This window comes from Akebia trifoliata, chromosome 11 (assembly GCF_017979445.1).
Source record: "Akebia trifoliata isolate Shusen 1 chromosome 11, ASM1797944v1, whole genome shotgun sequence".
Lineage (NCBI taxonomy): Eukaryota > Viridiplantae > Streptophyta > Magnoliopsida > Ranunculales > Lardizabalaceae > Akebia > Akebia trifoliata.
In genome coordinates, this window is record NC_141385.1 from 33,317,366 (window position 1) to 33,329,940 (window position 12,575).

Consider the following 12,575-nt stretch of genomic DNA (forward strand, 5'->3'; position numbering starts at 1 on the left):
TCTGGGAAGTTGTAGAGAGAGTGTGTGTGTGTGTGTGATTGCCATCACCATGCGATTAATCTTAAACTCTAGGATTTTAACATTTTAGACTTTGTATCCTTTCGAACCCTAGATCTAGAGGACACTGGAAAGAGAGAGGTAGAGAGAGAAAGAATGAATGTGCGAGAGATGATATGATATTCCGACTCACAAATAACAACTCTCTATGAGCTTCAATGCTAAAGCCCCATTTAAAATCACTTCCCTCAACCTAATAATGACTGCTAAACAACCACTAAAAACTGTCACAATTAACGACAGCTTTTAGGAGTTGTTTTTAAAGCAATACTGAAGTCACTAAAAATGCAATGCGACGTAGTGGAAGCCATAATATAGCCCTTTAGTATGTACAAACACAGATCTGAACTTATTTTTGAAATCAACTTGAGGCGAAAAACGTCTTTCAACAGACAAAAATCAACATGAAGGTAATGAAAACAAACAATATTCTTCAAAATTGAACCAGACAACATGTCTACTTAGACAAATGAGAAGTGAGTTATCTAAGTGCATTATAAATTCAAGAAATGTTAGAATGGAGGGATTGATCAGTACATGGAGGATCATAATGACACTAGGTTGAGAGATATCAAATGGAAAAGACCAAGTCAAGAAGTTGAAGGATCAAGTACTCTAAGTGCAACATAGCATATAAAACGGTTGAAATCCACATCTGAGGGTAACCAAATCATATCAAGATAATAAATGAGGTCTATTCAAATCAATCAAAGAACTTAGTCCATTATGAAAGAAGATATCAATCATATCTATCATTGCAATGGAGCAGCAATTCAGTCATGTTACAATATGTAAGCCAACAATGATTTTTTCCAAGCATTACCCACCAAATTGGGTAATGAGAAAAGTGGATAACATACAAAATTACTTACCCAACCAGTTGAGTTACAAACCGAGTAAGCATGAAAAGCGAGCTTAATGTAATAATTGGAACGTGGAAAGAAAATTGAGAGAATTCAAAAATAGATGCATGAGAATGATATGGAAAGTGGTAGAAAAATGAAACATAGACAGTAGTTAGTGTTCCTATACAAAAAGTGGATAAAGTTGGGAAGGAAAAGCTCAACCCTTTGATGTCACATTAAACAATAGGTACAACCACCATATTTTATTTTTTTTATTATTATTTTTTTTTTTTTTGATAACGAAGGGTATCTGAGCCAGCTTACACGCACCAGACTAGTCCCTACACTCCCACACCCAGGGCTTGGTCACACCTCATTGGGTAACTCCCCAGTGCGTGGCCACCAAAGTTTTTATAAGTAGTGGGATTCAAACTTGAGATCAAGGAGCAGACTCCTTGGTCCCAAGTTGGTACCTTTCAGCCACCCTCTGAATTGGTGGTTACAACCACCATATAAAGAACCATTTAAGAAGAAAATGATTAAAAAATGGCAAAATAAGAGTTGATATCCCGTATGTAGCAACATAGTCATGAATGAGAAAAGATGCTAACATACGGTAACTAGAAAAATTGTACTAGTTAATCTCATGTGTAAGAAGGAAAGTTGAAAAAGATAGCCAATATGCCACAAAATTCTCAGGAGGGACAACTTGTTTGCCACTTCACAAATATCCTTGTTTGCCACATAACACATCAAATGATGAATATGATATCAAAACAGCAAATGGAAGTCGCTTTTCCAGCAAACAAGGATGTTATATAGCAAATTTGAGTTCATTTTCAAAGCGAATGAGAAATAACATATAGCGCATGAGCGTTCGCTTTCTACACAAGGAAAATGTGAAGCTTATAGTGAATGCATTCGTTATAGACAGCAAACATATTTACTCGCTATGGGGGCATTTTACTCATTTTTGTTCGCTTTCAATCAAAGTGAAGTAAGATGATGCAACACTTACCTTATTAATAAAAAAAATCAGATTTATAAACTCAATTCAAAATCCAAGATGCAAAGACATTAACAGAAAAATGAATTGAAATCATAAAAATGACTATAACTTTCAAAGAAGAACGTGGAATATTACTCTTATCCAACCAATAGGGACGGTTAAGTAAAATAGTAAGAAAAAAAAAGCAAAAAATAAAAAAGAAAATTGAAGGGAAAAAAAACATAAAAATAAAGTTGTTGTTGATGGACATAGCGAATGGGTGTTCGCTGTAAAGTGAACAACCATCTGTTAGGGTGTTCGCTCTATAGTGAACAGGGGCAAAGCGAACAGTCGTTTTCTAGTACAGTGAAGGTCCATTCGCTATGTGCATTACACCTAACGAATTTTTGAAAACATAAACCAATTATAGTATTCTCCCGGGAACCAAAATTGTTAGGATCTCAGAAAACGTGTCAAAATCATTCTAAATGACTAAAAATAGATATTTTCTTAGAAAATATAAAGTAAAATAAAAATGAAGTTAAAATTATGATAAATGGCCAAGAAAATAGGGAAAATTTTTTTAAAAAATTTTTTTAAAAAGAAGAGAAAAATCCAAAAAAAATGAAAAATATATGAAAATAGAGAAAGAAACAAAGGGTGAGGAAAAAAGAGAAAAAGAAAATTAGAGTAAGAAAATGGAGAGAAATCCTAATGAAAAATCTGTATTTTAGTTTCATGAAGCTCAAAAATGATTAAAAAAATAAAAATAAAAACAGGAAAATCATAGCAACTATAACGAATGAGACCCAATGAAAGCATCATTTTGTTCTCACTCTTTCTTGATTGGATTTGGGACAATTTCAAGATAATAATTCGATTAGGGACCAATTGAGGGAAACACTGAGTTTGAGTTCTTGCCCCTTATTCCTACCACAAGGATAATGGATCAAAGATCCAACCTCACAAGTGATAGGGTAGTTGCTTGTCAGTTTTTAATTAGAATCAAAATTGAGTTTCTATGATAGAATTCCCATGGATTTAACTCCATTAATTAACTAAAACAAAGAAATTACAACCACTAGGATAGAAAAATCCAAAAGGTTTGCTACAAAGAGAGTCCTCCCCCTACCACTAGGATTTTTCAATCCTTTTTCTAAAAACTCACCCCATCTACTTAAAGAGTTAGAGTAATTCAGATTTGGGCTTGGTTTGATAGATTGCAAAACAACTTTGAGGTCGTGGATTCAAGTCCAGCTTACTCGTAAAAAAAAATAAAGAGTTAAAGAGTATTTAAAACTTACAATTAACTCTCTCATTTTTGAAATGACATGAATCCATCTTCTTACAAAATTGTGAGAAAATTACAAATCCCCCCTTTACTCCCAAATCTTCCAAATTACCCCAACAATTTCTATGAAAAATTACAAATCAACTCCTAACTATGATGAGACATTATCCTATAACAATGACACAACATATCTCATGTAATGGCCTTACCTGGATTAATGTAATTAAGGTATGTACCTAAATATCATGCATGAAAAGTGATAACGATATTAATTTTGAGCAATAAAAATTTCATTATACTATTTATCTCTAATAATTAAAAAGATCATACATGCACATAAAATATTTTTTCAACTCCCAATTCTTAGTATGATGAGCGCGACACTATTTTGGCACCAATATTCCATGAATGTTTTGCTCATCCTCTGATCTACCTATCTACCAATTTTGGATTTTTTGAGTGAAAGCATACAGAAACCATGCCACATTGACATGTAGCTCCACCACTAATATCAAGGATGTCATGGAAGGAAACTCAATGGCGGAAGGCATATTGATCCCAACTATTTCAAGCTGGAAGTTAGAGTTTGATTTCTCCTAATTCCTTAAAGATGGAAAGATCTTCATGGAAAAACTTTTGAGCATATTAAATAATGTATAGGTGGTGGACTTTTACTCACCCTAAGAGAATGGTTGACCATCAGATATCACCTGATAATTAAGCAAATCATATCATTGAATTAATCAAAAGGTGAAAACTGTCGTCATACATTTGTTGAATGTGATAGATTCTATATGCATCAGATTGTTCCTTTTAGGGGTCGGTACTTTCTTTATAATTTAATTATATTAGTGTCCGAGTTCACTTTGTAGTTTACCACTAAGATGCTTATGATTTTCAGCCTACTCCTCTATAGTTTTGCTTTGTGGGATGGAAACCGAATAACCAGACGTCCATTGGATGGATCCAAAAAAAAAAAAAAAAAAATAGTTAACCATATAAGAATTATTATGAAAATATTATTTTGTTAAACTGTAATATTAATGTCTATTGTATGAGCATTTACCCCTCTAAAACTCAATGAAAGGAAGCTTGATGAAACATAAATTGAATGGAAAAATAAGATTGATGTTGCAAATCCCAATATTTGAAATAAGGTTTTTGGTTTGGACTAATATATTTCAACATCTATTATTTGCCCATTGGTGATATGTACCGCTACTCTTGTCTCATAGTCCTTCAATTAATGTTGATGTGTACCCACATTCTTGTCTTTTGTGAAAATAATGAGAATCACTCACTGTTTTAAGGGTGTTTGAGGTGTTGGTATTTATCCATTATCTTCTTATTTGGATGTTAGATCACTATCTCTTCTTATTTTATTTTATAGTGAAGCATGTTGGCATGGTATGTATGTTTGGACCACATGGATTGTCTAAAAACTAAGCATCTTTCCATCTTTGCTCAACAGTGACTTCTCTTGTAATTCCTTTTTTAAGTGCCAAAGCCTACTTTCTTTAATTTTAGGGGTAATTTAGAAGTACCTCCATATTTTGAGGAATATTTGCGACCTCTTATTTATTTTTTTTTTTTTCAAGCTGATGATATGCCCCTTGACCTCTTTTTTCTCTTATGCAATCATAAAAATTACTTCAAAACCTTCATCTTAATCCACCGTTAAAAGAAAAAAAAAACATATTTTTTTTTCTTCCCAAAATCAATCAACTTTAACTTCTTAGGAACTATTTTATTCTATATACTTCAAGAGTAAGATTGGATTTTTAGGAAAATAGAAAATGATGGAATCTTGGATAAAAAGATGAAGGTTTATCTATGAAGGTTAAGACAAGATTAAAAACAATGGATTGAACTTGATAAAGTTGAACATATTACAAATAATTTACAATATAGGGTGAAAAGTGTGAGGATGTTAGATTTTAGAAGAAAAATCAAGGGTACTTGAATAAAAGTTGAAGATGATGATATTTAAGTTATTCTTTTTTACTAGTCTATAAGAGAAAACTGGTAGGGGACATGTCATGAATTTGAACTTTGAAACACATAGGTAGAGTACTCTAGATAGGACAAGACTGTCTGGAACTTTAATTTTGGAGGTGGAGTACCACCTCCAATTTCCTCTCCTCCCCCTTTTCTAATAATACTGTTTTTCCTCCTTTTCACCCTTATAGTGCCCATGTGTATATATATGGATGAGTTAAAGAGATAAAATTCTAAACAAAGTATTTTATCTTATATGAGCTAAAATTTTCAGAATGAGCTGATTGTTTTTGTAAGGATGATCTCCATAGTGAGGGAGAGATCATCCTCACAAAAAATCAGTTCATTCTAAAATTTATAGTCCCAATTTACAAGTTAAAGAATTTTGGACCGTCAATTTTACTGTTAGTTTGTAATCAATTTTCACGAGTTTTGAAGTTCTTTATTCCACATGAAAGCCTTCCAAATTAAGGTGACTTGATTTCTCACGAGAATAAATACAAGGGAGTAGGATTTTTTATAAACCTCATGATACGGCAACAAACTAGCAAGGTCTTAGCGTTCGTCCACAAACTCATCATCGACAGGGTACCTGGTAATGAATGATGGCATTGTCACTTTAAAATTGGAACAACATTGAGTAATTTGCTCGAACGAACAAATTGGATGACATTGTTGAATCTCCATACCTCATGACTCCTTACATCTTAAATCTTATAATTTATGACTTTTCAATCTTCTCATGATTCTTGACTTCTCTCGATAACTCGTATCCTCAAGACTTCAGTGGCATCAAATGCACTTATATCAAAATAACATACATCGATCCATCTTAGAATAAGTGTGAATTCTTGGACTCACATTAAATTAATTTAAACACTCAAACGAATAGTACATTTAAATATTTGAGTACTGATATTTGACCCACAACTTGGTCTTGGTGGATCTATAGAGGAAAAAATTAAATTAATTGGTGGTTCCTACACTTCAAATTTAACACACAAGTCTTCATTTTCAATGGCTGTGGAATATAACCCATTCAACTGCTTGAATCCAGTAAGTAGAACTAGTTAAGGCTGTCGACTGGTTAATCCATCCCGGTCCACCAGAGAATAAGGTTTACGGCCTTGATCTCGAGTTTGTATAAAATAGCACATTTATTTTAGGATAACAATTTCCAAAGGTGCATAAATTTAATATTTTTATAAAAATTGAAAACCAACCCAATCCCACTAGGACCTAGTTTGGGCTTGGTTGACCGGGGCCGTCGATATTTGAACCCCTCTTTATGGATGGGTATGGACTCATAAAGCCCAGCCCAAGCCCATTCATTGATAGCCTCTGAAAAGTCAATAGGATTAAGTTTTGGTGTAGTATAGATCCACCAAAAAGATTATTTTTAATATAAAATGATAAGTTGGATGTGTTTATGTTAATATTTGGCAACAATTTGATTAAGGTAACAGTGTAACTTGTTGTAAAGATCATTATCTAAAATTATATTTGAATTTCAGAGAAACGTAACCAAATGCCTAAAAATTGTATTATCAAAGGAAAATATTCCCTCCCTCAACATTTTGATAACCTTAAGGGTATCTTTTTATTAAAATAATATAAGTTAATTAAGAAAATTCAAAGATTTTTTAGAATTTATATTAACAAATGTAATTAAGTCGGTCCAACCAATTTAAATCAGGATATAAAATTTTCTGTAGAATCATTGTTTGGTGGGCAGATCCACTAATTAAGTGTGAGACTAAATGTTCAAGAGCCCAGGCCCACAATAATGTGTGACATTATATTTATGAAGCAAACTTCTTTCCCAAAAACACATAATTTTGATACTTTGGTTTTTGTCTAGATAGCCTTTGACCTTGTATGAATTGATCGCGCCCATCATTATTGAAAAAAAATATGGTCTGATTATACATACATGTAGTAATTCATAGAATCCAAAATACGAAATCTAAATATTCATCACATGTAAATGCTAGAAACTATATTAAATTATCGGAAGATAAGAAGACCCGACGAACACGACAATATGCTCAAGTTAGGGTGCTCAAATTGAGTGTTTTGTGTTCCATTTTGGGCTCTAGTTTTCTACAATCCCCATCCTACCTGCTCAAGTATCACCTCTAGCTTTAAGTTATACAACTTTGAACAAATCTGACTTGAGCCCAACAGGCCCATCCTTGACTTCGATCAGGTTTGGATCATGGTTTTTAAACTCGGTATCTCGTCTCGCCTAGTTCAGCTCCAATACCAAGTCATCTCGGACAAGTTTTCCGATTCGTTTGAGACGTCTCGCGAGACAAATCAAAAAATTGAACGTGACTCGTAAATCTCGATCAAAAAATGACTTTGTGAGTTGGTCTCATTCAGCTCTGATACCGAGTTAACTCGGGCGATACGTTTCAGTCTCGGATGAGTTTAAAAACCATGGTTTGGATAGCATTAATTTTAATTTTAATTTTATGTGGATTTGAGTTGGGCTAGTGAGAATCACAGTCAAGGCGTATGTCATTTGTTTAAAAAATATAGGGGATAAATAAAATATTTACCAAAATCCAGATGAAAATTTCTAAATTACCTTAAACTATATCTTGATGGACCCCTCAATATAAGGTATAAATCAACCTGTCCAATCTGAACATACCAAATTGGGTTAGACATAGATTGAATACATAAAGTGGATCGGATCAGGTTTAGGTTTGGGCATTGAACCTAATCCAATTAGGCAGGTCAATAGGCTGAATAATTAGGATAGATTTTGTAGATGTAATCAACATCTTCCCTTGTCAACCGTACATTGCGCACTAATTTAAAAATAATTTATAGTTAAATTTTCAAAGATTAATCTCTCTCTTTTATAAAAAGTATAAATAAATGGCTGTACTTTATGCCATCTCAACCGTCCAATAGTATTCTTAGTCTTATTAGTTGTTACAATCACGGCTACCTGACACGTGTAATATGTGAGAATATATCATGACCATAATAATAAATAAACAAAAGGAAATTACAAAATACACTTACCTGACACGTGTAATCTGTTAAATTACGGTACAAGAAGCTTCTCTAACAATTGGATTACATTGGACTTTTTTAACCACTCAAACTTTTTCTAAACTTTCACTGTTTCTTTGACGACTCATCATGATTGTATCAATTTTGATGTATTTAGTGGAACCCACATTTAGAAAAAAATATCGTCAGATTGATATATAAACCGTTAGGATTGACCACCGACACTCATTTATGATGTAATTTCTGACTTTTTTATGGTCATTAACGAATCAGTAATCACTATCAGTCCGTATTACCATGTCAATGTTAAAAGAGTACCACTGGATCATTTCCTATCCAAGTACTAATTTGGTTATAGTACGGAGGGTAATCATCGTTTCATGATTTGTTTTTATTCTCTAATTAAGTCACGGATATTCAGCGTTACACGGGAACTCACCAAACCAGCGTTTACCAAATGAGATCTAATTACACCTAACGCATTTTAGAATTAGTGAGACTGACTTGAATTAACTTTTTTTTTTTTTAACATAAAAATAAATATTGTTAATTATCTTAAACATACATGTGTGAAACCCCCTTCATGCCCTCTATATTGAAGCAGAAAATAATTTTGATGATTGAAATAGAAAACAAAAATTCTTTGAATGAGAGTCCATCTTAATCAAGCTACTAAAAGTTGATGCATTTGATTTTATTAATCGTCTGATCATTATTAGAAAAGAAAGTCAGAGTTGAGTGGTTTATGACTTAATTCTCAAGAAGTGTAGATTGCCACTAAAATCCCCTATGAAACAATGTTAATCAATTTTTTTTTTTTATATATTTCTCCTTAAAAAAGGGTTTACTAACGTTAATGACATAGTTATTTTTACTTTTTAAATAACGATTGTTACTTCTTTTATTTTAAATGTTACATTTTTTATATTAAAAAACCCACCCTCAATTATTTCAATATTTGTTAGAATTATTTGTAGTTTTAACTAAAATAATGATAATTCTCCTACCAAATTCACTCCAATTCTTAAATCAAAGAATGAATATTGTATTATTGATATTCATGCAATGAAATATATTTATAAGATTGATTTATTATTATTATTTTTTTTTTTCATAATGATTTTTACACTCATTATTATTTTCCTTATTTTCTTTTCACTTATTACTTATATAGAGTGTTTTTTTTTAATCAAAAGAAACTATCTCCACCTTAATCCATTCCTCTTTACCTTAAGTTGGGGCACCATAGTGATACTTGTCAAAAATCCTCTAACACCAAAGTTAATATCCTAATCAAATCAAAGTCTCTTAGCCTCTTAGCCTTAGCATGTCCCAAAAAGTCCTTTCTCCAATTACTTCTCTTTTACTTATAGGTTGCCTTTCTTCAATATTAACTGTTTGCTTACACGCAATCTTTCCCTATTTATTTTGCTAAGAAAGCAAAGAGTTAATGGTTAATGGAGGGGGTGAAAGTGGGTTCAACGGGGTTTAAACCTTAATCGTGAGATCAACTCTTCTCGAACTTCTACCATTTAGCTAATTGGGCTCTTCCTGCAATCTTTTCCCACGATTCATGAGATATGAGAGTATCTTTCATATGATTTGTAGAATCAGTTATGAAAACACACCCCCCAAAGGAATGTAACCAAATGAGGAATGGATTCTTCAAACGAGTCAACTTGTGTGGGAATCATGGCTTAGCTCGACTCAACTTTTAAGCATGCTACTCGCATTCTACAGAAGGGCATTGCTTGAGCTCTAACGATTGAGCACGGTCATTACCGATCACAGGTAACACGATCTTAATTGGTCTGATTCCTATCTCGACTTTCTCATCAAGACCACTCTAAGTGTTGATACGTGTAGGCTAGGATTAATTTGACTTTTCACCCTATACAATTTCAATTTCTACTGATTTAATTAATACAATTATATAGGGCTCTAGCTAGACTCATTAAAAAAGTGAAATAAATCTGCATCCACAAATGTATTTTCTTTAACTTTGAAATGTGAAAAATTGGTTTCTATTTGATAATATTTTGGTAAAATTCCTATTTATCTAAACATGATTATTATTATTTTTGAAAACGATTGGCTATCGATGATCTATAGTTTAGACCAGTAACTCAAAGGAAAAGGGCATTTCCGTTATTAAAATTTAATTTAAGTATCAACCCACCTTTCTGGAGGACTAGGACGGTGCTTTAGTCGAGAATATACATGGCTACCATGTGCAAATCCTTTGAAAGTGAAGGGTCGGTGATATGATGGCAATAAACAGAAATACTAATTGAATAAAGGGCTAATTTAGTAATTTCAGCAGCTCCCTCCGCAATCGAAAAAATACTTACCTCTTTAAGAAGATGCCCATCAGTTAACGTGCGCCACTGGCCCTCCACTCCCACCAATAACGTTAACATCTTGTAAATCAGAAAAACAAATATCTGCCAGTAAGAATTATTTTCATTGGATCGATCCAATTCATGGGATATATGGAAAAATATATGTAAAAAATAAAAAATTTTAAAATATAATTTAAAATTTTTGAATTTAGTTGATTTTTTGTGTGGATATTCCTTAGAATGAGAAGATCATTCTTACAAAAAAAAAAAAAACAGCCCAATATCAACTTTTTAACCCCATTAAAAACGATTTAAAATGTGAATCATCAATTTTTTTTTTATATATTTATGATTTTACTTATGTCCCCATTTCCATTTCCGTAAAACTTTTGTTGGTCTCAATTTTTCTTATATTTCTGGTTGGGTCCATCTGCCTAAACGTTAGACCCGCTTTACATATTTTTATCCACAAAATTACATGCCACGTGTATCAAATACGTGTACGTATGGTACAAAACCTACGTACAAAAATACACAACTCAACTGGCGCAAGCTTTCTCTCGACTAGTCGTACCATTAGGACACGTGGAATTCATGATCCCATTCACCAAGTCAAGATAAGTATCCAGATCATGACATGTGGCAACATTAGTGGTGAGTCTCGATAGTATAGGAGAAGAGTCTCGACTGTTGAGTTGGAGCTCACGTCCCACGTCAGCATAAACCCATTGTGTGTCCATCACCAGTTTTTGAATCCAATTGGAAAGATTATGACCTGATAAGTTGTCATCCTTCTTTTCTGCCACGTCATCATCTAGAACAAAACCAGGTACCTTCGTGATGAGATCGCTGGAGTTAACGATTCTTAGTATCTTTGTTCCACATTTCTCCACTTGGCATTTGAAGCTACGGTTACCTACACGTGGCCCACCAAAGGACATAACAGTAACCAGCGGTGCATGATCAAAACTTGTGGCTACGTCGTACGCTGTTAGTGTAGCGAGCGCAGCACCGAGACTATGCCCCGTGATGGTTAAACTGATTGGTTCATCACCGTACAATTCAAGTAACCTTGAGATCTCTTCCTTCACCTCGTCTTTCAAACTGCCACACGTGGCACTCTCTGATGTGTAGAGGCTTAAGAATCCACTCTCCACCATAGGTCCATTACCATCCGGATCCACATCTGACGTGGCATTTGGAAGCTGAGTCAGAGTTGCGCGTATGTTCTCTAACCATTCTAAAAACGTACCCGTACCTCTATAAGCTACTACAATGTCACGCCGTCCCAGCCTCGCAATCTCTTTCTCATCCTGACAAACTGCCACGTAGCCAATCCAGCTGGACTGATTCGACATCCAACTATGAAACCTTTCTGTCCAACGTGGCAGATTGATACCAGACGTTGCGTGTAAGTTCTTTGTCAAACGGTATCCAGTACTCGGCAGGCCAGAGTTACTTAACAACGAACACTTAGAATATCGACACGTGGCGTATGATGAAGATGAAGGGTCGAAATCGAAAGATTTATAAGTAGCTTCGACGAACTTTCCGTAGCGTAAAATTTCCTTTCTTAGAGTATCATCGAGTGGTTCGAGAAGTCCCTCCCAATTGTTGATCCCTTGGTACTCCATCCACTTCTTTCCAAGTCTCACCTGTTTAGGAACCTCAACTGTACAACGGATCGAACCGCGGTTCGGAATCGGTAGAGTACACGGTCGAACCGTTCCAATGGAGAGTTTCATTTCCGAACTCGAAAAATTTGTTCTGTTTCACATTTTCAAGAATGTGGGACGGTTTTAATAGGCGTATTGTAAGCGTGTATGCACGTGAGAGAGAGAGGACGGTGGCTTGTTAGGTACATATACGCAAGGTTGATGAAGACACAGTTATAACTAGAAAAACGGCTGTGGAGCCCACACAAAAATTTGAATCGAAGGTGGGTCTGGGTCGCATCAGTGGGACCATTAAGGGATCCCCCGATAAGGATACCCCATATTAGACTTAAGCTAGAAATTTAAGTA

The 12,575-nt window shown here is 34.0% G+C and overlaps 1 protein-coding gene across 1 annotated transcript; it reads right to left on the reverse strand.

The window, feature by feature from the left end:
• Positions 1-10,921: 10,921 nt before the first annotated feature.
• On the reverse strand, positions 10,922-12,347 carry LOC147391322 (phospholipase A(1) DAD1, chloroplastic-like). Its single transcript, XM_086459659.1, has one exon. The coding sequence runs from the start codon at positions 12,294-12,296 to the stop codon at positions 11,091-11,093; it is 1,206 nt and encodes a 401-aa protein (XP_086315785.1). The 5' UTR covers positions 12,297-12,347; the 3' UTR covers positions 10,922-11,090.
• Between the last annotated feature and the right edge of the window lie 228 nt (positions 12,348-12,575).

Bases quoted from the DNA above. Each gene is read 5' to 3' on its own strand.
- LOC147391322 (XM_086459659.1), bottom strand. From the start codon at position 12,296: ATGAAACTCTCCATTGGAACGGTTCGACCGTGTACTCTACCGATTCCG.